This window comes from Dreissena polymorpha, chromosome 4 (genome assembly GCF_020536995.1).
Source record: "Dreissena polymorpha isolate Duluth1 chromosome 4, UMN_Dpol_1.0, whole genome shotgun sequence".
Lineage (NCBI taxonomy): Eukaryota > Metazoa > Mollusca > Bivalvia > Myida > Dreissenidae > Dreissena > Dreissena polymorpha.
This window is the reverse complement of record NC_068358.1, coordinates 79,086,275-79,112,379: the sequence shown is the minus strand read 5'-3', so window position 1 is coordinate 79,112,379 and position 26,105 is coordinate 79,086,275. Positions and strand designations below refer to the sequence as shown.

At 35.2% G+C, this 26,105-nt stretch overlaps 1 protein-coding gene across 1 annotated transcript; it reads left to right on the top strand.

Annotated features, from left to right (window-relative positions):
• Positions 1 to 658: 658 nt before the first annotated feature.
• Positions 659 to 7,812, top strand: LOC127879314 (uncharacterized). The gene is made up of 5 exons (XM_052426083.1): positions 659 to 3,430; positions 4,275 to 4,457; positions 4,871 to 4,981; positions 5,536 to 5,622; positions 6,713 to 7,812. Exons 1-5 carry the CDS (start codon positions 800 to 802, stop codon positions 7,043 to 7,045), a joined length of 3,345 nt encoding a protein of 1,114 aa, XP_052282043.1. The 5' UTR covers positions 659 to 799; the 3' UTR covers positions 7,046 to 7,812.
• The last annotated feature ends 18,293 nt before the right edge of the window (positions 7,813 to 26,105 follow it).

Here is a 26,105-nt window from a genome sequence, read left to right as displayed (position 1 = left end):
CATATGGGGGGCATGCATGTTTTACAAACAGCCCTTGTTTATTTTATTTTAATATGTTCTATTTTTCATGATTTTTTTTGCAACAAGGTGTTATGAAATTTAAAAAATGTTACGGGATTTTTAGACCAAAACTGTACTATGATAATACTATGATGCACTTCGCCAAAACATTTATAATTATATTGTTTATTCTTGAAAATGTATTTCCCCTATTCACTAAAAATAACACTTTTGATCAGAAAATTCATATATAATGATGTTTATTTTTATTTTCAAGAATCATAATGCCTCTTTTTAGTTGTATTTAGCCACAAGTTCTTGTCAGCCACTTAAGGGTTATATGTTGCCTTTCTTTTACTAAATGCAAAATAATTCTACACTTTGAGACATTCATAAAATATTTTATGTCTTTACAACACCGACAGGCTAATAAATTTATATATCAAGTACTTCCATACTAACAGGACCATTCTAGGCGGGCACCCTAGCAACCTTGATTTGTTCATATCTTCCTATCAATCTGTTATATGTGTTATGAGGCATTTGTTCGGAGAACATTTAATGTTTGTTATAACTTTTAAATAATTCAATGTTCAAAGTGATATTGTTATTTAGGCCACAACAAATTGATTAAATGTTCGTCGGATTTGCCGCACCTAAAAATCTTAAAACTAAATAAAAATATTTTTATTTTTATTTCGCGCCCGCAGCAACAATTTTGCTCCGCATGTATTTGTTTACAGATTTAGTTTAATTTAGCCTACGTATTTTACGACTTTTATAACGCTTTGCGATAATAATGAGATTGGTTTATGGTAAAATAATGGCGGCGCTCGTCTGCATAGTCGTGTCGGCGAAAGACACCAATGGTAATTCAATTTTTTCTCCTGTGGCAATGTGTCACCGGATTACGGACGATTTTAGCGATTTATTCATCGCAGCCGCATCATCATCAGGCCTCGAAATGTCGCCCGAATGCGTGAATTCTGTAAATATCTGCAGTAAAGTTGGTAGTAGCGATAGAATAAAAATTTCGAACATCAACATGCAACTAAATGTCGCAGTAGAACTTGACAAAAAAATGGTCGAATATACAATTAATTCTGCACGACTTCCATCAACAAGTTCAAACTCCAATGCATTCACAGTTTTAATGAACAAGTCCAAGGTATACATTATGCCCAAAAAATATGAAGTAAACACAAGCTCAAAAGTAAAGAAACTTTCTGGTCCACAACAACTGTACTGCGACTTGATTGATTGGGCCCAAAGTACTGGGTGTGGATGGCCATCTAATATTGTCGAGGACAGTGGAAAACAAGCCCTAAAATCTCTCAGCAATGCCTTGTGGTACGTAGATCACTGCCATGCAAGACTGAAAGATGCCAGTTGTCATGTTCCAACTGAATTAAACAAATTTCAAAATTACAACAGCTACAAATTACTTAGGCACAGACCACCTATTGTAAAGGCAGCCAGACTTGGCGAATTGGTTGGTGATCTATACTCCGCCCTTAGTTTGCCATCATTGAGTGATAAACGAAACACAGTGTTAGCAAAAATCATGGGTGAATTAGCAGAATCTCTAAAACAATACAAAGACAGACTTGAAAATGATAACCAAAAACACCAAAACATAAGTCATAAAAGAGAAACAGCTAACTGCGGTGACTCGAACTCGGTTTGCATAGATCCTGTAACACCGTCCAATGTTAAAGAAGAATATAGTCATTTAAACCAGACAGTAGTGAAAACATCAGATTATACCTATGTGCACCTTGACAAGTTTTGTCCCGATAATCGTATTGAACGTCGCAAATTCATCAAAAACCTTCGTTTGTCCAAACCGATTATGTTGTATAGGGTTGCTTATGGAGGAAGCATAGGAACATTAAATTTCATTTGGAGTGTTCCAGTAGGTCAAACAGAAGACAAAACATCCCGCAACATGAAAGTTATCTCTCAAATTTCAGAAGATCTTCCGACGTTCTCAAGCAGGGCTATGAGACAAGAATTTATTGACAAGTTTATAAGTTATGTGAAATGCCCAAAGTCAGTCGTTAGACACATGTATTTTAGCCTAACAGGGCATGAAGAAAGTGCCAATTCTTCCAGTGAAAAAGAAATTAATGAAAGGGTGTCGAAGATCATAGGCGCAGATGACTCTCAGTTATTGATTGATTTACGAGCAACTAATGGCTCTGATACATATTATGATGCCTTTTTTGAAGAAATGGGAAAGTTCTTTGAAGAACAGGTTTTACAGGTCAGTGAAAGACGAAAATGTGATGAAATGTATTTGCCATTGGCAATTTCAATAGAGACTTTAAAGAATGACATTTGTAAAAGAGTGCCTGATGGAACACCCATTCCTAGCAATGAAACGATCCGACTGCAGTTTTGTCCCAGTAATCCATTTCATAAGACTGCTTTAAGGTACACTGGTCAGTTCAATGTTAAATTCCGTGTGCAGACACGCCAGGCAAGAGTTTCACATCCTGATTCACACTATGCTGCAAAATACTTTCAGTATATGAAAGAATTTTGTGTGATGTTTAGAGACAGTGCTATGTTCTTATGCATGGACGACAAGGCAATAGTTCCAGTGGGAGAACCAGGAATCCCTATATCAACTGGAGTAAGAGGGCATAACAAGGTTCTAACACCTTCAGAGGGACCTGTATTAGTTGCAACTGACCATGATTTTCATCTTTGCGGTCTTGTTCCTTCAGTTGTTCTTGTCACAGAAATTCCTAGGGACTCGAAAGACAGCTTCTTTTCAGGGGACATGCATGTGACAACAAAAGAAAAGGTATTCAGCCCATCTAGCCCATTTAGACATGCTGCTGAAGTTATTGAACTCGTAAGATTAAATGATGCCTACTCTTCAGATGGATTAAATTTGAGAACCCCAATCATGTGCCTTTATACTGATGGAGGACCGGATCATAGAGTCACTTATGAAACGGTTAAGTTGTCGCTCACTCTTATCTTCATGCATTTAGATTTGGACATGCTAATTGCACTCCGAACGGCACCATCACATAGTTGGACCAACCCAGCTGAACGTTGCATGTCCATTTTAAATTTGGCCTTGCAGCATGTTGCGCTAGACAGAAATGAAATGGAAGAGAAGTATGAACAGATGGTTAAAAACTTGTCTTCTCTAACTGCAGTAAGAAACCAAGCCAGACTAAAAGATGGTCTGAAAGAGGCTTTCAAGAAAAGTATGGAACCAGTGGTTGATCTTGTGAACAAACGTTTCTCACAAATGAGCTTGAAAGGAAACCCTGTTAAAACTTTGAAAGGGGTATCAGATGAAGAGATCACATCCATCTTAGATATCACTGGTGTTGGCTTTGGAGCAGATAGTCCAGTAGCCACAGCTGACACAAAAAGCGCTGAATTGAAGAAAAGCAAGCATCTGCAGGTAAAACAAACTAAATTTATTTTTGAAAGAAAAATGCATAGATAATGTCCTGCTTGTCTGGAAATGATATAATAATTGTTGTTCTCAGTAAAATTATATTGATATAACTGTATATTGCCCTCTACTAAAATTGCTTATGGTCACTGGTTACATAATGCATATTTATATTAGTTTTTAATATGTCACTTCCAATTTAAGTATTTGTTTCGCATTAAATTAATATGCGCCAGTGCGTATACTATTATCTGACAGAAAAACAAATAAAGGTTTTTAACATTCAACCTTAAAATATGCATCTGGCACAGGCAAGCAATTTGTCTAGGTTATGGAAAGTTTAACTGTGTCGCTTTCTGAGAAAACTGGGCATAATGCATGTGCGTAAAGTGTCGTCCCAGATTAGCCTGTGCAGTTCGCACAGGCTAATCAGGGACGACATTTTCCCCCTATACTGGATTTTTGCTAAGAAGAGACATTATTTAAACGAAAAATTCCATAAAAGCGGAAATTGTCGTCCCTGATTAGCCTGTGTGGACTGCACAGGCTAATCTGGGATGACAATTTATGCACAAGCATTATGTCCAGTTTTCTCAGAACAATACACAATTATTCAATTTTAAAAGTTAAATGTTTACCGGGTAACATTATTCATTTTTTATTAAATATTGGATATTGTGAAGGCTATGCTGTCTTATTAACAATATTAATGAAAACGTGTGTTTATTATATTTTATAATGAAAAATCAACCTATGTATAAAGATACATCTTGTTTAAAAAATGACAAAAAAACAACATGTTATTAATATGGAAGAGCGTCTATAAACATCAGTGTCCTTTCTTCTAAAGGATTTCTTTGAGAGGCATGCAGAATCCAGCCACTACTGCTTCCAGTTAAAGAAGTGTTCATCCGATGAATGTGGCTACTGCTCCGTTAACCCAGTCCGAGATCAGGATGTTTTTGACCGCCTCAGGTTCCTCCCTGAACCAAAGCCTGACAAAAATGGTGAACACTACCTACCATTCAGTGAGGTAAATTTATCGCATTTGTATTCCATTATATGACATATTTATTGAATGGATGAAGTTGTGTAAATTACAAATATATTTTGGAAACTTACTTTGGCATTTGAAGGTTGTGTACCTGTGCAAATGGTCAATAGTTACAATTAAATTTGAATAATCAATTTACTCATGTTTACTTCATTGATCTGACAACATATTATGTTCTGCCTTTTGTTTAATAAAAAGGCATAAATATACTTAACTATATACCTTGTTGACATTTTAGTTAACTTAACTTGTCCAGCTGACATGTAGTTAATTTAATGATTTAAATGATAATGTGTGACTATTGTGTTTAGAAACTGGAAGCAACATTTGAGATAAGGTTTAAACATGCCAATTCAATTATATAAATTATAATAACATAATAATAATTCCAGTTGTTTGGGAAAGCCCTGACCCGTGACAAGTACAGACCCTCAACCAGACCATGTGGAACCTATGATGAGGAATTACAAAACCATGATAAAGAGAATCGAGAAATTTTGAGGGTAATGATAATTATAATATTTTAGAAGCTCGCAAATAACTTAACACTTTATTTCATGTTTATATTATTATATTTAGGTCAAACTGTCAAACCTTATTGTAAGGTCGCCTTGGCAAAGTGGATATGGTGTCCGCCTAGCGACCGAGAGGTCACGGGTTCAATTGCCATAGTAGGAGCGTGCTTTAGATCTCCCCATAGACACCAAGTACTGGTTCTAGTCCCAGGAAAAGGACTCTAGAGCGTTTCAAAAAAGCCTAAGGCTTTCAATGCAATCGAGCTAAAATAAATAGGTTTAAACTAAACCTCATTGAATTACAACTGTGATATTAAAATAAAAATCAGAGAAATATTCCAAGTGCATTTTTGTTGCAGTATACATCCGTTCCTTCTTCCACCTGGCAATTGGCAACACCAAGAGAAAAAGTGATCATGTCAAAATGATATCATGTTGTCAACATTTTTGCAGGCTGGAAATTGAAGCGGGCATTTTGCCATAAAAAGCATTTTTTAAATATTTTTGCTTTCATTACACTATATCTTTCCATGTTGTTTTAGAATGAGAAGCTTCGAGATGCTGTCCTTTGCGGAGAATGTAGCAGGCCAAGATGTGTCTTCAGTCCAAACAAGCTTGACCGACAACAGGTAAACGTTTTGTAAAAATACAATTTACAGCGTGTTTCAACATTATAGGATCATAACATGTTGGTTACATAATTTTTAAGAGTCTAAATTAACATTTAAACATCACAGTTATACACAGTTTGGCAGGATTATAAAAAGACACGTATTGATCCAATAAATTGATATGAATGATACATATTTTTACAGATCAGAAAAAAGCTCTTTGGCTTGTTGGTTTGCAACTTAGAGCCCGAATATTTTTTGTTAATGTCTGATCAAACACGGTATGTGTTAATATATCACCAGATTGACATTGCAAAACATTGTTTTTTATTTCATACCATCAAAGGCCCATTCAAGATATAAATAGTTGTAAAACAAAAAATGCATTGGTAAATGATAATCTTAATATGAAGGAAATGCATTCGTTTTTGCTTTGATTTGAATAGGTTTCAAGTCTAATAATGCTGCAAACACAAAGGTTGGGAGGCAATTTATTGGAGTCACTCTGTCGGTCAATCCTTCTGGCAATTTGTTTGCATGCGAATCACCATGAAGTGTAGATTAACATGACACAATTTTCACACATATTAATTCACTTATTCCTTAGTTACATGTATGTGCTCTTGAACTTATCCAAGACATAGCTGCCATCAATTCCATGTCTATGAAGAGGCTTTGGAGAAGTATTACAGTAATAGAAATTTAGTAATATGGGAAATTTTACTAGCCTGAGTCAGAATTTTCGAGCGCAGCCATTTGTGTACATTTTGTTCAAAATAACAGACACAATTTTTTTTAAATTTTATTTAATCCTTCAAATACATGGCAATTTTCTTCGTACTTTCATCTTTCTGAAAGTAAGCTTCTAATGGCAGTTGATTAAAGTTGCTTAAAGTTGCTCAAATTCTTTTTGGAAAAAAAATAGCGAAAATAAAATTAGAAATTGTTTAATATCTGTTTTATGAGTTTTACAAGCACTTTAGGCTGGTAAAATTGGGAATTTCTATAAGCCTGAAAAAAAGACCATAGATTTTTTCTGTTTGGATAGGGCGAATAATGATGACTGTCAATTTTGTGAAAAGCTCCATAACATTTCACTTCCTTGCAGGAGGAATTCTTGCGGAACATTAAGGCATGCCATTCGTATATCTGTGGAGATCAGTTGGAAGATGCACCTGACCTGTATGTTCGGAGATGCGTGACCTGCAGCTCTGAGGTGGAAACAGCTTATTTCTCAGCCAAGTGTCGGCATTACCTACCACCAGTGTGCATTTACTGTGGATCTCCTGACTGTCTGTTAGATGACAACGATGCATATATTGCAGATTTGTATACAAAATATTCCATTGTCAGGCCAATTTGTGTGTCTTGTCGACATTCTGGAAAAGAGGCAAAAACATGGGGCGCCAAGAAGTTTTTAAAAAAACAAAAAGTCAAATGAACTCATTCAAGCCTTCAAAAGTTCTTACTTTGATTTGGTTTGTAAATGAGACCAAAGCAAAAGTATGTGTTTATGATGACCATTATCATCATGTTTATAAATGTTAACATGTTGTGATTGAAAATGAAAAATCATGGATTGGAATAAAGAGCAAATGCTTTAACTTTTAAAAATATTAGTGTTTCGTATTTTCCAGTTTAATTTCTATTTCTACAGATTTTAATTGTTTTGTGTTAAGATTAAAGTTGATACTAGTCATTTGTGATTGCACTTTTCTTGGAAAAGTATGTTTTATTGTAAATTGATGTGTTTTACAAATAGTCACGCTAAATATTGTTCTACTACTATTGTTATAAATATATATTATAGTACTAGTCATTTAATAAATATACTAGAACTGATACTAGTCGTTTTATGCCCCCGGTAGGGTGGCATATAGCAGTTGAACTGTCCGTCTGTCTGTCCGAAAACTTTAACATTGGCCATACTTTTTGCAATATTGACTTGATATTTGGCATGCATGTGTATCTCATGGAGCTGCACATTTTGAGTGGTGAAAGGTCAAGTTCATGTAAAAAAATAAATATATATTTTCAAAGCGGCGCAGTAGGGGGCATTGTGTTTCTGACAAACACATCTCTTGTTTGGCACTCAAATTAGACAAATATATGTCACTGTGCTATGTTAAAATAAAGGGCTCCTACTAATCACATCTATAAATAGTTTTGATTAAAAGGCATGTGTTTTATATTAAAATAAAATAACTATCTGTTTCTTATTGTTCTTTCATTAGGAAGTTATGTTTTTTTTTACTTTACAAAACTTAAACTTCTCATTTCTAATTTTAACATTGCTAAACTAACCAAAGTAATGCATTTGAGTATAATGTATACTACTATAACCTATGATATTTAGAACAAATACAAATTGAAGATATTTCTTACGCTTGATGTTTAGCATATTATTTATTGTCATGCTATTTAACTTTCATTGACAGAAGACTGAGCTTCTTATATAACTTTGCTAGTGAAAAGTACAGTGTACCATGTTAACATTAAGTAGTCACTACCTGTTGTGAATAAGCAGAATAACTATTGGAGAATATTTTGTTTATCATACTTTAACAAACATTGGACTAGAGTTAAAATAAGTTAGTACTACTAAATGACCTTGTGTTTGTATTTTGAAGATATCATGCATTTATTTGGCAACAAATATCAATTTACAGAGACAATATATCTATTTTTTATTTTTCGCTCTTCGCTCGCCTGTGATTTTTTTAAAAATAGAATAAAAATTAATTTATTTTTATTTCGCTCGCTCGCTCCATTTTTTTTTGGCTAAAATCCGTAGAACAAATCATCAATTTGTTGTGGCCTTACCGATAAACCAACTTACTGATTAAAAGGGAAAATATTATTAATTATTTGCATTTTATCTTACATGAGAAATATTTGCCTAAATGTTTTTCAAACTATAGAGAAATCTATATACAATTAATAATTGACGACGTTAAACAAAAAAAAGAAATAGTAAAATGGTTTCCGGATGATAACTCAAGAACGCTTATGCCTAAGATCATGAAACTTGATAGGTAGATTGATCATGACTCGCAGTTGACCACTATTGATTTTCAGGTCACTATATCAAAAGTCAAGGTCACGGTGACCTGAAATAGTAAAATGGTTTCCTGATAAAAACTCAAGAACACTTACGCCTAGGTTCATGAAACTTCATGTGTACATTGATCATGACTCGCAGATGACCACTATTGATTTTGAGGTCACTAGGTCATGGTTAAGGTCACGGTGACCCGAAATAGTAAAATGGTTTCCGGATGATAACTCAAGAACGCTTATGCCTAGGATCATGAAACTTCATAGGTTCATTGATCATGACTCGCAGATGAACCCTATTGATTTTCAGGTCACTAGGTCAAAGGTCAAGTTCACGGTGACCCGAAATAGTAAAATGGTTTCCGGATGATAACTCAGAACGCTTATGCCTAGGATCATGAAATTTCATAGATACATTGATCATGACTCGCATATGACCCCATTTGAGGTCACTAGGTCAAAAGTCAAGGTCACGGTGACCCGAAATAGTTAAATGGTTTCCGGATGATAACTCAAGAACGCTTATGCCTAGGATCATGAAACTTCATAAATAAATTAATCATGACTCGCAGATGATCCCTATTTAATTTCATGTCAAAGGTCAAGGTCACGGTGACCCGAAATAGTAAAATGGTTTCAGGATGATAACTCAAGAACGTTTATGCCTAGGATCATGAAACTATACAGGTGCATTGATCATGACTCGCAGATGACCCCTAATGATTTTCAGGTCACTAGGTCAAAGGTCAAGGTCATAGTGACTCAACTTTGAAAAATGCTTTCCAAATGATAAGTCAATAATGCTTACGCCTATGATCATGAAACTTCTTAGGTACATTGATCATGACTCGCAGATGACCCCTTTTGACTTTCAGGTCACTAGGTCAAAGGTCAAGGTCACGGTGACTTGACTTAGTAAAATGGTTTCCGGATTATAACACAAGAAAGCTTACGCCTAGAATCATGAAACTTCATAGGTACATTGATCATGACTCGCAGAAAACCCCTATTGATGTTCAGGTCATTAGGTCAAAGGTCAAGGTCACAGTGAGTCAAAACAGTTTAATGATTTCCGGATGATAACTCGAGAATGCTTACGTCTAGGATCATGAAACTTCATAGGTACATTGATCATGACTTGCAGATTACCCCTATTGATGTTTAGGTCACTAGATCAAAGGTCAAGGTCAAAGTGACTCAAAGCAGTAAAGTAGTATCAAGATGATATCTCAAAAATGCTTACGCCTAGGACCATTAAACTTTATAGGTACATTGATCATGACTGGTATATAACCCTTATTGATTTTCATATCAAAGGTCAAGGTCACAATGACTCATAACAGTAAAAAGGTTTCCTGATGATAACTCAAGAAAAGCAAGGCCTAGGATCATGAAACTTCATAGGTAAATTGATCATGACTGGCAGATAATCCCTATTGATTTTCAGGTCACTAGGTCAAATGTCAAGGTCACAGTTACAAAAAATGTATTCACACAATGGCTACCACTACAACTGACAGCCCATATGGGGGGCATGCATGTTTTACAAACAGCCCTTGTTTGTCTTATGTTGGTCAATGTTCATCTCTGTCAATTCTAGGTTAAGTTTGAAAGTAGGTCATATGTGGTCCAAACTAGGTCAACAAACCAAATCACAGAAAAGGTTAGTGAACACTCCAGAGGTCACATTTTCTTCCAGATCTTCATGAAAATTGGACAGAATTGAATGTTATCTCAATGAAATAAAGTTTCAGTTTGAAAGTTGGTAGTTTGTCAAAAACTAGGTCATTAGGTTAAAATATACAAAACTTCCTTTACCTTTCTCAAGTCACATTATCTTCCTGATTTTTATGAAAATTGCTTACAATGTCCATCTTAATCAAATCAAAAGCTGAATTTGCAAGTTGGTCCTGGCAGGTTAAAGCTAGGTTACAACTTAGTCATATCATACACAAGTTTTTGACACTATAGAAGGAGTTCTGGGTGAGCAATACAGGGCTATCTTGTTTTAGAACAGCCTGTAGTAAGAAAGGGAAGGTATTGTATTTGTTTCAAAAGTAACATTTTATTGTTATTGGAAGTAACTGAGCAATTATATGATGTCATAGTTTTGGTTATTTTGCTCACTTGTTATGATGTGACAAGGTGAGCTTTTGTTATCATTCTTTGTTGTATTTTATTCAAAGTTTATTGTGAACACATAAGATATCATTTTACAATGTTTAAATTTGGGTGTCACCTCTTTGCCAGATTCTTATGAAACTAGTCACCTCTATGTCATTTTTGGTTTCATATTCTATCAAAAATTAGGGAACTAGGTCAAATATAAGAAAAGGTCTGTTAATACTTTAGTGGTCACATTCTCTCTCTGATCCACTTGTATATTGGTTAGAACATTATTTTAAATGATTTCAAAGTCAAGCATGAAAGTAGCATATTTAACATTTAGGTCACAAGGTCTAGTCTCAGTGATTAACAGGTCACGTTCCAAAGTGGGTCATGTGCTTCCAAGCAGTTGATCAATAACTAAAATCATTAAAATCCATGTTAAAACTTACATTTTTTACCTGATCTTAATGGCAGTTGATCAGAATGTTCAAATAAATAAAAGTAGGATCTCGGTAACAAGACTCAACTAGATCGGATAGACGCAAATAGTTTGTTCATACTCACAATGCCTTTTTTTCTAGATCTTCATGAAAAATTAGTTAACACCACTAGGGAACAATCAGTTTCAGGTGAGCCACATTGTGCTGTTAAAGCTATCTATGTATAGTATAGATTGTTACAAAACCTTGTTTATCAATAAAAATAAATGAAAAAATGGCTTTCTAAAACTTGTAGTCTTGGATGATATATTCATCAACTTGTCATCTACGACAATCTTTTGAGAAGAAAAACAAAGTTTGATTATTATTATACCCCAACATACTGTGATTGGGGGCTAGTACAGGAATTCTCAATTATGTTCCTCGAAAAATAATGGGTTAGCATATTGTTGCTGTTTTATCCAGTTGTCTGGACCATTTCTCCCAAAAGAATTTTAAGTTCAAATATGAGATATTTCGGTAAATAAATTTCATTGAAGGGATGCAGTGTCCAAGAACGAAAACGATTGCACCACAACCATTAACTATTGACCTGCGGATAAATGACAAGCAATAAAAATTACACAATTGCGGTGATGTAGATTAACTTAAATGGAACCTGCAAATTGATCATGCTGAAGCAGAAATGCAACGTCTTATACCACAAGTACTGAATACAATGTTTGAATGCGGCAAACTAGAGTCATATTTGAAATTTAATAGACTGATTTCCAGCGGTAACTTTCCCATGAATAACATATGTTTTCTCCTATTTACAGATTTAATAGAATGGTTTTCTTGGCAAAACACGTGTAATATGAAATATCAGACCGAAACAATGCAGTTTTGGCAAATTGGGTATAGACTTTCTCGTGGGAAATTTTTGCGGTTTATGTGCCCAAGCCCCACTAAAACTATTTGCCACCAGTTTAAAGGAGCGAATCGACGGTATTTCCCTATATAATGAAATATCAAAATTTCAAAATTGCAAAAAGTCCAAATTTTCTAAAAATAAAATCGGAAGAAATAATACGTAATTGATGAAATCGGAAAAAAATAGTTAAAAGTCCACAAATATTATTCCCACCAAGGTTTCAATAGGGTTCAAAGTCATTCCATATAGCAGTCGCAAGCTTTCTATGCTAAAATCCCGTTAAAAGTCGTTCATCGTCAGTGAGCATGCGCATAGCGGGTACTGTACAATTCACTCGTAAATAGTTTACTACTACTTGAATTTTGCCGCGCCGGCGAAAAGGGTCACGGGGAAAACGTTTTATTATTATTAAAATACATAATTTACAGAAGATTTTTAACATCTATGTCTGTGTATTGAGAAATAATTTAATATGTTCTTTTCAATGTGTAAATATATTTCGGAAAGTAAAATGCTATACTGTTTGGGGTTATAAATAGTTATTTTCAAAGAATAATATCCAACCTGTCTTTGGAAAACATGCTCAATACATCGCAGTTTGTGCATTATCCATTATGAGTTTGGTTATTATCCACAGAAATTTTCATATCAGTTTGGATTTTTCCATAAACTTTCATACCCGTCCTGCAAACACGTGATTTTAACACAGAACTCACTAAGTGTTAAAAGTAAACTTTTAGTGGACATTCATGATATAATTTGGCATATCTCTGTTACAGTTTCGTTCGCTCTTTTGTCAATTAACGTGTAAATAATTCAACACATAGGTCGCATTTCATGAAAATTAGCAATTTCCGAAGACAAATGTATCATTTATACTAGAAAACTATTTAATCATTGCAAAACTCAAAACGCATGTGTGTGTCAGACATTCATTATCACATGTGTAGAACAATTACGTCCTTATAGTTACTTAATTAGCAGAAATGATAAAATAATCACCTACCTTTCAGTTTCAGTTTCAGTTTCATTTTCGTCCGCCATTTTTTTCTTCGGTTTGAATTATCCAACTAAGTTTGGATTATCGACGTACAGGGGGTGGTCTTAAGTAATACTGATTTACCTTGATAACTGTTTTTTGTATTATCATAGTTTCATAGCTTTGGCATGCATAATCGATAAATGCCTGCGTATAATATAGAAACGATTTTAATCCAAAGTTACTGTTATGAAAAACACATATAAATAAAAAGTACTTGATGTTGTGTATTTGACAATTGAATGAATACAACTAATTGTTTTGCGTATTGGAAATACACATTTGCTTTAGATTGATTTTCAATTCCAATTTCAGTGATTTTCAAGGACCATCTAGGGACATTGAGGTTATCATTATATCTAAAATGTCTAAAAAAATACTCTAAAAGAAGTCAATGAAGTAGATGCGTGGTTTCCCAACGTCATGGTTCGTTGCACGCATCATCTTTCTTTTGAAGCTTTCCGTTAAGTTTCAACTAATTGTGGCCGGTAGTTTTGAATAATTTTGAATAATGTATAGCATAAATACGTACTATGATATCCCCAAAGTCACATAACTCTGAATAATCAATCAAGCGAAAAGTGATTTTTCAACCCATTGATGCCTAGTGGACTCTCCCATACTTCTAAATTGGATCAATTTATTTCCAAAGTAAGGGATGTCTAGTATATTAATTTCTGTTTCTATAATATTTCTTACAGAAATTCCTTCAAGCAAACAGCGCAGACCCTGATGAGACGCCGCATTAAATGGGTTTATCTACGCTTTCTGTTGGTTATGAATGTTCCCACAAAGTTTTATAAAAATATTTCCAGTATTCGTTGAGAGCATCGTCGAAATGAAAAAACTGAACTGAATGACTGGCGGAAGAACGGACGGAAGGACGACGGATGGCGACCTCAGTAATTAAACTCTCTAAAAATCAGGGAGAAGTGTAACAGAATCAGCCCTGTACATTCCTATGAAAAAAATCTGATTCTGTTGTTTTCAGCGTTGAACTTCATGCGTGGGTATTTTCGCATAATTAATTAATTATGTTTGTCAGCAACAACTGAACAGTTTACCGGCTTTGTTTACATCTCTATAACAACGAGTACCTGGGGATTTAGGTTTACGATATTATCTAGATCTCATGTTTACATAAGGGACCTGTATTCTTGATTCTATTAAAAGGTATTTATAACATCTCTTGATGGGTAAACTGATTAAGCGACCTTTCAAAGGACAATATCTTCCTCGCGGGAACTGTAAAGGATGTTCCGATATTCAAGACCACTTTAATCAATTAAGGAAAAACACTTTAGGCTATTTCTGAATGATTGGCCTTATCGTCGAGAAACCGTTGCTTTTGACCATGTAGGGAATACATCTGGATTAAATGACTCGATATTTAAGTTAAACTTTTGATTTTTGACGATGCTGCAAAGCATCGTCTAAGTTGTCATATCATGCAAAAATTCTTCACAGTGGCAACCTATGTAAAAGACCGAGCCAGTCCGATTGAGATAGCTCGATTTTTCTAAGCGGAATACCTCGATGATTATCATTCATAAAGGTTTAGGAAGCTCAGATATAAATAGGACAGCATATTCTGGGAAAAGATTTATTAATAGCTTGAAAACGTTAATTTTAAATCAGTTATATTCAATCCATTATATGATCAATGATCAATGAAACAACTATGCATTTTCTGTATTGTATTTGACATTTGTCGTGATTCAGTAAATAAATTGCGAATTAAAACGTGTATAATTAGCTTTCAACGCGATCATGAGTGTACAGAAAACGAATTATTTCAAACCTGCCATTTGTAAACGTTGTAGCGACTATGATATATAAACAGCATAATAGCCATAGCATATCTGTTATACTCGCTCTTCTGCGTGCTTTCTCATTTTGCATATTTAATAGGGATGGCAAACCAAAGCAAATCAGTCACCGGTTAACCTGTTTCGATGTTGGAGCGGTTAACCGGTTAAGCGACTGTCTTTTTACCACATAAAAAACATCCGAAAAACGTATACGTTTACAAAGACCTATACAATATGTATTTTATAGGTCTTTGACGTTTATAAACAATTACACGCATATGCAAATATACTCTGTCTTGTTGATTGTCTTGCAGCTTAATTACTTGTGCGTTGTGAGAAATCCAGGCATATTCGTACAGTGTCGTCTAAGATTAGCCTGTGCAGTCCGTAAAGGCTAGTCAAGGACGAAATTTCAACACACACTGGATTTTCGTTAAGCAGATACTTTTCTTTGATTTTCGTTTATAAATTGTGTCTTTGTTTTTATACCGGAGCTCTGTAGCACCGATGTTCAAATCTAGCTATTAAAGGCTTTTAATGATATACTTCAAATAATGTGAACATCTGCGAACACGTCCCTTTTTAAATTACACAATAGTATGATATTGATTGCAGGGGTATGATGCAATTGTGGTTATAATAATACTGAAATGCAGTGACATGCCACTGATGCTGGTACTGCTGCTGATGTTGGTACTGCTGCTAATGATGATGATATTAGTAATCATGACACTGCTGAAATTGTTGATAATAAGGAAAGAGAAAAGGTGAACTATCATGATGATATATAAATGTAACTTATTTTTGTTTATTATAGTTGACTTCGAAGTTGCGATAACACCAAAGCGCAGTGCTATACTTAACTATGGCATTGGCTATATTCGAGTACACAAACGTACTGAGTATTACTTGATCCGCGTCGTGCGAAAATGGGTCTTATTCGACATATGTAGCTCCAGACAAATAAACGCCGATGAGACCACGAGACCTTGCGTGACTGCGCAGGCTGCTCTGGAGCAACGCTGGCCGCATATAGAACAGGGCCCATTTTCATATGACGCCGTTCAATTAGGATTGTTAGGGGAACGATAACTTTTGAATGCACGTATTGCCTTACATGAAAAGAGAATGAGTCACGTTATGACAACTCACATTACATTAAATATACGCATTATTTATTATAAAATCACTGGCCCGAACATTTAAGTTTTCCCAACAGGGTTTCGTGTTTTGGAAACGCGTAAACATTCTTAAAAGCGTGGCATTTGAAATTCAGCATTAGTCCGTTTGCTAACGGCATACTACATTAAACGTGTTTTTTTAATCAAGGGATAATACATAATAAATGAAGCGTGGTTATCTTAATGGGATAATATGTGATGCTTGTTAAAAAAACAACTTTATTTTATTACTTTCTCTCTTTCAAAATCTTTGTTCATGTAATAATAAATGAAGCGTTTTTACGCTTCGGGAATAATAAAACAAAGCGTGGTAATGTTAATGGGATACTAAGTGAACTTGTTTACTTGCGCGAGTTATTGAAATGGCTCTGCTTGACTGAGTTTTAAATATGTGGGTTATGATTAAGACTCCATCGAGCGCATTGACACTGGGGGTTGACGAGGTCAAAGCGTAGTCCGTTTCGCTACGACGTCGGGTATATGTTTTACTATGAAAACATTGTGTAAATAAACTACTTAATCAGGCGAGTTTCATCTTTTCTGGTTTTTATGGATTAGAGAACGGAACATCCAGTAATGGTAGGTACTTATTTTCAATAACAAACTAATAACAAATGCGAGTAGTTGCAATCTTTAAGTTATTTTGAGCTAAAATCGAAATATTTTGATTTGAAGCAATGCATAAGGTGATTATTATGTTAAAATAACCAATTACGGTAACTTAAATTAAATAAAACTCCATGTTACTTTGATTGAGTGTACATTACACATTTTAAAGTACAAAACAGGTAACGAACATGTATTTTAATTATTCAAATGCCTTGTTTTGAAGAAAATTACAAGTCGCGTTGTGTATAGGTTTTGCACAGAGTATGTATTGGTTGCGCAACGAAGTACAAATACAACGACTTTCTGTATCCATTTCAGGACATATCACATGCAGTTTGCAGTTACTGCAGACTGCCATTTCCCAGTGCAAAAGATGCCGTGCTTAACTGTGCGCATGAACATCCATATGAAAAGGTTGAACCCGGTGAGTCCCGGCAGAGCCCCGGCACTCACCGGGGCTATACCGGCAGAGCTGCGGCAACGCCCCGGTTTAACCGGGAACAACCGGGGCTCCACCGGGAAAGTATTCAAATGTTTAATACCTCCGGGATGAACCAGGAGTTACCGGGAAGGACCGGCAATGACCGGCTTGGCACTGGAAACAATCGGGCCTGCACCGGGAACAACCGGGACGGCACCGTCAGAGCACCAGTTTACTAATGTAACGTAGCTATAAAGGGACTCTGCCGGCATTTACCGGGGCTCCACCGGGGCGTTGCCGTAGCTCTGCCGGGGTGTGTTTGGGCCCCGGTGGAGCTAAGGTGCCGTCGCGGTTGTTCCCGGTGTAATCCCGGTTGTTCCCGGTGCCACGCCGGTCGTTGCCGGTCCTACCCGGTGACTCCCGGTTCATCCCGGAGGTATTACACATTTTAATACTTTCCCGGTGAAGCCCCGGTTGTCCCCGGTCGTCCACGGTTCATCCTGTTGGAGCACCGGTTCATCCCGGTAGGGCACCGGTTCATCCCGTTAGATGCCTGATCACGCACTGGGGCTCCGCCGGCATTATAGTGAGACTGGGTATCAACCGCGTTGTAACACGAGGTAAATTTACCGACCGTCATGTACGCAGTAAACAATAACCTGTGACAGAAACCCACTGACACACCTTTACAACAATACATTGATTAGGCAATTGCGGATTTGTGCCATTGGGGTCCTTCTTTCCACACCTTACGGCTGTTACACGCCGGGTATGCGGATACTTTGAAAACAGATGGCACTTCGATACCAGATAACAACAAAAGCCACGCGCGAAAGTTGAGTTCTTCAGCTTTTTTGCATTTATGTTCTGTTCATTTGGTTTTCAGACACGTAACATTGTTTGGTCGATTAATGGTATAGTACTTCGTATTGCGGAGCAAGAAAGTCGTGAAAAAAACAGTGGGTTATAAAAAAGAGATAAAATTTCATCGATAATCGTCATGAATTCGATGATCAGTACGTATTTCAACAAAATAAAAATACTTGGCAATAACTCAAGAACGTGCCAACTAATCGAAATAAAAGATCAATATGTCCATTAATGTAACAACATGTTAAATTTTAGTTGAACAGCGTATTTGAGGAAATTCAAATGTTTTAAGAGCCGGATGCCAAATTTTCATGGACACTTCTTTTACCGATCATCTCAAAGACAATGATTCGATTCCAGATAACTCGACACTTTTTACCAGATATAACACACTCTATTTAGTGAATCAGAAATGCAGAATTCACTGTGGAATACTGCTATAGTAAATAATAGGCAATAAATAAAAATGTATGTACTGACGTAAATTAAAAAACGAATTACCGAAACATGTTCTTATCCCTTTGGAATATGATAATACAAGGGAAAAGGAAGTGTAAAGCTCAATATAAAGGGAGTTTTCCAATCTCTTTTAAATTTTGTGGCTACGCATTAGTATCGTCTTCATGATGCGATTTTAATGAGCACCAATGACAAAGGATTTTATGAGGTGAATTGGCCGCTTTAAGACCCCTTGCTCCCCTTTTCTAGAGTCCTGCAATAAGTTCAATTGAATACGGTCGTGTTGATCCACATGATCCGTTGTACTTTCAATTCTTTTAATCTCAATTTACCACTTAAAAACAAGTTTATTATATGGACAATTATTTTCGGTCGTCACTTGAAATATATTACCTCAGAAATAAGCATTTGAATCTTATTTAAAAATTGCTCTTATAATATTAATTACATAAATTATTAGTAATAAGATTTTTTTTAAACAAACAACGCCATTGGATATATTTTACATGTGTATGTAATAACGTTATGCATAGATTCCCAATGAGTCGGGCTTCACAATGCAAAGTGATTCGTACTTCAAAATATTTGGTAAGAATAGCCATAATATACATAAATGCATTTCAGGTAGAAGATAAAACTCTGTTATCAGAGTGCCCAATTTGTTGAAAGTCTCTGTTATCCGAAGTGCCCTATATCGGGAATCAAAGTATTCGCAACTTCATGAATACCACATATTAAAACATACTCTATCTTCGTTTATATTTCATTGAATAATATCAAAATTTCAGTATTTGAAGCACAGTGATTACTCTACATGCTGGAACATCAAACAATTTCTTAGAATATTTCTAAGTAGTTTTATTTTGTTGAAATGTTTACTGTGCATCCAGTTTATGCTGTTTTCCAACCGAATTTTCTATTTTTGGGGTAAAAATCTACCATTCTTTCGTGATGTTTTTCTTTGCAATAGAAAAGGACACACCATTTATAAACTCGACAATTCGCCTTGTCTAACAAACTAATCTTTATGATATAACTTAAAAAAACTGATGCACTGTCGACTGTGCGCTTCGGATCATGTTGTGCCGTTGTTACTACCTCTTCCTCAAAGGAAACATCCAGCAACTCCATGACTCTGTATTAAAAAAAAACTTTTCTTTATTTTGCCTTTGAGAGATAACCAATACGTCTTCTGTGAGAAACGCATACACGCTAAAGCGTTGTCGTAGCGAGGCATATACGTATACTGTCAGAGACATGATCATGCTTAATAATAATATTTAGCCTTTATTTCTGATAACTGGTTCACCCTTCACATTTCTAAACACACCAGTGACTTAACGATACATAGATCAATATGGATAGTGTAAAATTGTGTCAATTAAACACAGATGTAAACCTTAATTGCATTTTTTTAAGTGAAACTTGACTTGACTTAACGGTTTGATAAATCAGCGGTGTATTTCATGTTTAACCGCATAAACCAGACACATCTTGGATTATAATTTGATGTAACCGACCTATGAAATGTCATTGTGCTTAAATTCAGAGTTTTATTAAAAAAGCATAATCTTAGCTGTTTTAAACACAATTTTCGACTAATCCGTTCTCAATGCCATGTGTATTTAAACAATGTTTTCGTAGTAAAACATATACCCGACGTCGTAGCGAAACGGACTACGCTTTGACCTCGTCAGCCCACAGTGATTGAAGGATGTCATTATTTTGTTGTACGGGGGTTTGGTTAGCTGCGTCAAGTTAATTATCTTAGCAACGCCGAGTTTAATATGACATCCTTACTACATAAACAACATTATATAACCAGACATAACAATATAACAAAACGTTTAAATAATTACTGATGAACTTCAATAGTTTCTATCAAGAGTTCCAGTGCTCACATAAACATAAACAAACTGTGGGACGAACATATCCGAAAATAACTATTCAAGATTACTATCACCTTTAAGTCAATCACTACATTAATTCTGTTTTAGTCTATTTATGTTTCTCATACAGATGAAAACTATCACTGGTGTGTGCTGATTGAAAAGGAAAAGGTGCTTACGATTTGAGCATTTAATGCGTTCAACAAAAAATGCGTTTTCTGCAAGAGTAACCGAATATTATTTTTGTAATCGGTTAACCTCCTAAAGAAACGGATAACCGTTTAACCGATTAACTGCTGCCATCCCTAATTTTTAATAAACTTTTCAAACATTAATTACAGAGCCACATCAGTGCACATACTATGTTTGACAATTCATTCGTTTGTTGGATATTGTTTGCTGTTTTAAACACATATTAGGTCATATCGCGGAGATTTAGTTAACCTTATCATGTGTTCATGGGCGAAATCACGTATTTAAGTGCTCTTACGACTATGTGTTCATTCCCACTTTCGATCGCGAATCATCATGAAATTATTGCCATACTTAACGAACAAACATGCCTAAGCTTATTGAATTACAGAAAAAGAACAATAATCAAAAGAGAAAAAGTATATGTTCAGGCACATGGGATTGTGAAATCACGTCCGTACACATAGCATCATTAACTTAGGAAAGGAAACAACGAAATATCAAGTTTGGTATGATATACATGTGAAATTGAAGCGCATGGTGTAATTAAAGAGCATGTAAAGTTTTGAATTTATATGCTGAAACGTAATGTTATAACCCATAAACGTTTTACCCTACATTTTTCGTACCCAATTTTTTTCGTGCCCATTTTTTTTCGTACCCAAATTTTTGCTCGTAACCAAATTTTTTTCGCACCCAATTTTTTTCCTACCCACATTTTTTTCGTAACCAAATCTTTTTACGTACTTAATTTTTTGGGCATAATTTTTGTACCCAAAATTTTCGTACCCATTTTTTTCCTACCCAAAATTTTCGTACCCACGTACACAATTGTGGTGATATAGATAACTTTAAATAGATGCTTTTATATCAATCCTTTTCAAAATAATCGTCACACCAGTTCTTTCAGTACTTTGATTGAGTATGTGTTCCGATAATATAGAGGCCAATCTACAGAAAATTGACATAAATGTGTATATATAATTATTACAAAAAATAGTCGACAACGACTGATTTAGGGTTAAATTTCCCGGGTACATTTCTGTATATTTACCGTACCCGGGATACATGTAAGTATACTTAAGAGTACCCGGGGTACATGTACGTAGTACCCGAGCCGACAACGAACAATCGAGCGATACTGGAAGGTGCAACATCTCTCACGGCCCCTAGCATCGCCTTTAGCAGTATTCAATTCTCAACAGAAAAGTGCTGGAGTCATTGATCCCGAGGGACAAGAAAAACAATTGATTAATGTTCGAAATAAATAATTTGATTAATGACAATTCTGTTATTTGAGCCAGGTCACAGGAAAAGCGCAGTCAAATCAGTATCCAATTAAATTATTTGTTATTGTCAGAAAAACGCTTTTAAGCAAACAGCTTTCAAGCGACTGCTGGCTGATCTAGATCCAAACTGGCCACAATCGCCTTAATGTCTCTTTTACTGTGACACAGTTCATTTAACTTTAAAATGATAAAAAGTACTAACACTAAGAAAGAGTCCTAACAAGTAAAGAGTTTGAAATCAATGTTGAATCTCAGGACAGCTTGGTGATCTGCAAATCCCAAATGAAATGTTGATATTGGTTATCATAGTCATTCAATAAGTCGCAAAATGCTCGAATACAATTTATAAAGCACAATGTGACTTATATTGATAACTAAAAATACCAGTAATCAGTATGCCAGTTTTGCCGTGTCAAGCTGTTACGATCCAGAAAGTCCTTCATTCACATCGAGTATATATCCTTCGAATTCCAACTATTGTTGTCATAAGCGGAGATTTAGTGAATATATAATTCATACATCCTAAATGACAGCTTCTAAATAGCGAAACAAGCCAATGTATGCAGTAAGAAAGTTTTGAATCGAGACTCTCATTAAGGCGGCCATTGTTGAATGTTGAAACACGAACGACAACTCTGCTAGGAGAATGTTATCAATGCTCCTACGCAGTGGCGTATGCAAAAGGGAAGTAACTGAAAAATCGAGTTATCTCAATCGGACTGGCTCGGTCTTTTACATAGGCCGCCATTGTGAAATTTTTTAGGATGGTTATCAAACCTTGGACGATGCTGTTCGCATCGTCAATTACACAATCAAATGTCTTTGGACACAACATGTATTGCAAATAATTGTGTCCAATGGAAATAGCAAAAGATTATTTTAAAACAATGTTAATTGAACACTTCAAACAACTTTGAATTATTTCTTTGGTAAATCCACTAAAAGCATTTATTAAAATTTGCTTACATTTTGGACACTCACTTTCCAGGCTTAACAGTAACAAGATGGTTATCGTTTATTTCGTATCGCTAAATAATAAATTTGGATTGAAAGTGAGCGGCATTAAAAAAATAATTCAAGTTATAAAGGGTATAAACGGTGAAAAATACATGCACATGCAATGACGTCACCATCTTGACTATCACGCGAATATACCCTCTTACATTGTTTAAAAACTATTTGTTTATGTACGCATTATTATGTTTTGTAACAAATGACAAGCTGCAAGTAAAAATATCGCTTAGAATTTTAATAGGGAAGCGCTATCATTACCAGAATAATTAACTATTTATATTGCTCTTATTAAATTTCAATTCAGTTGTGCATAAACGATAATACGTCATCATCATCATCATGATCATCATCAGCAGCATCATCATCATCATCATCATCATCATCATCATCATCATCATCGTCAGTCATCATCATCACATCAATAATAATTAATAAGACCCTTATAGTTATCATCATATTACTATTAACAATTGAAAACTCTTGATTTATGGAATATTGTTTTTGTAATAAAATATATGCACGAGTATCTGTTCATTTCCTGTTTATTTTTTTCCGCGTCAATATACGATTGTTTTGTGGAGAAATAGACAGAAAATGTAGCCAATTTGTGAGATCAAACTTTGAAAAAGCCTTTTCAGGCGAAATATAGCAGGAAAGAGTAAATACCACATAGTGTTAGAAAACCTTTTGCAGTCCACTCTCGTTATCTCGACATCGGATATCTCGATATTCTCGATATGTCGAAGTAAGTTCAATGTCATAACATTTTTCCTACTTTATCTATATAAATAAACATCGCATATCTCGATTTTCGTTATGTCGAATAATTCGATATCTCGATATTAAATTTTGTCCCGAGTCCCGAGTTTCCATGTATTTACTGTGGTTTATCTCGAAGTGCGAATAACTGTTCCAGTGTCGGCAAAAAGTGAGAAATTTTTTCTTTAATACTTCACCGTCCCGCTTCGTCCGGCTGCTCCCGATACTGTGCGGTAGGAAATTGATCAGTTAATTGCATCAATGATCACACGTGTGTAGTGTCGTTAGCCCTTAACACTTGAGTAAAGCCTGTCACTTTAACTGTCACTTTAACATCAATTAACTGCAATTAATACACAGTCTGTATCTAGATCTGGGGATGTTGGGTAATAAAGATAAGACTCAAAATTGCTTTTCATTTTTATTTGATCCTGTACTAATACTCGATTGAACTTTGCATTTCAAACTACAAAATGTACATGTACAGTTCAGTATTCCGGAACATGATTAACGCATGTTCAGATGGAAAACCCTCGTCTTGATTGGACGTCAATTACATCATAACTTTAAATAGCAACATTACCGGATGTTTACTCGACAGTTTTGAAAAATTATAACCGCATGTGTTCTTGCAATTCTATAATACTTAAAACGTCATTATAAGCATTTAAATAGCAAAATTAATCTTGCCTCGTAGAAACGCGTATATATCAGGTAGAGAGTATTATGCCACACGGTGACGGCTTTAGTTAGACCACTTAGCAGGTATTTAGATGTTAAAAACAAGGTAAATGTTCGTCGCATTTTTCTTTGAAAACGCCTAATCGGATATCTCGAACTCTCGTTATCTCGATATTTTTTCTTGTTCCCGCCGACTTCGAGATAACGAGAGTGGACTGTAATTTCATTAATATTATTCTTATCGCCGTTTAAAAAAATGGTCTTTATCTAGTCTCTGTAGAAAACAGTATATTATTTGGGTTAAATAGTTGTATAACTAAGTTTACACAGTTAAATTTATTACCTGATGCCTTATATAAATGATAATTAATTATTTTTTGCTATTTCCTCGTCGAAAAAGAAATTTGCAATGTTTTAAACTGTTTCCGGTGAATATCGAACTGTTGACCGGTCAACAGTTTGAACTGTTGCCCGATGGAATAATGACGTCATTTCGTCGAAAAAATGACGTCATTTTACAGTTAAACCGTCAACATTATTTATTTTATCGATTACTGTTGTGTGTAAATAAAAATTTAGTTTGCTGTTATTTCTATGTTGGAAATTTGATCAGGTAATAAAACACTTATTTCATGGATGCTTGGTGAACAGTCTAAACTGTTGTCCCTCGGTATCAGGGCTGACATTTGGAATTATTATACCTCACTTTTATTCACAATGCTTAACTACCATAGGCCATCGTGACATAGAAATACTGTCAGACCCAGCGGGAATAAATTTACTGTCCAAAATATACTGTATCCCGCTGCCATAGCAATCACGTGCCATCAGCGGGAAAAAAATTACTGACAAAAAAATACTGTATCCCGCTGCCTTAGCAATCACGTGCGGAATGTTCGAAAATTATACTGTCCCATTCGCGCATGCGCAGTACGCAGTTGTGCGTGTCCGTTGTATTTGGATAATTAAAATATCGATTGCAGCTGAAACTGTGCGGTAGAATAGATTAATGCCATTATTTAAGCTTTGACAGGAGTCAAAAAGAAAATCAATTTAGTATAAACGACACGCTAACCTCAAAGGCAACTTTAATCCAATGCTTATAACAATAAAGTTTCAACGATTTACACTTCCAGCGTGTGTTCTTAAGGTGTTATGCATGACAAACACACAATCCGAAATACGTTTTGGATTCGTTCGATGCTTTAAACAAATATTTTACTGTTAAAAAAACCACCACGTCCATATTGTTGTCCCAAAATGTTTCGTCACCGAAATGACGTCACACAAGTACGTCATAAATTTCGTAATCAAGTGATGAAAATAAAATACGGAAAGCTGGTTCTGTAATATATTTTCAAAGAAATAATTGACGAATTAACAAAATTGATGGGATAAATTGATTACTAGGTCGGTGCCGAATAAAGCGAAGTTCATTTTGCTCCGCCCGTAAATCTGAACCACTCAACATATTAATGGTTGTTCATTGCTGAAATTAAATTCAATTATTGAATATAAAAATTGTTCATGGTTCATATAAATTGTTCATGTTTTAATAGTTTATTCGGTTTAATAAAATAAATATTACATGTCTGACAGGGTGACAGTAAATTTGTCAACTTTCGGAAAAATACTGTCAACCTTGGCTTCGCCACGGTTGACAGTATTTCCTCAAGTTGACAAATTTACTGTCACCCTGTCAGCCATGTAATATTTATATACTGTTGCCTTCGGCCTTTCGGCCTCGGGCAACAGTACCAAAGTCATC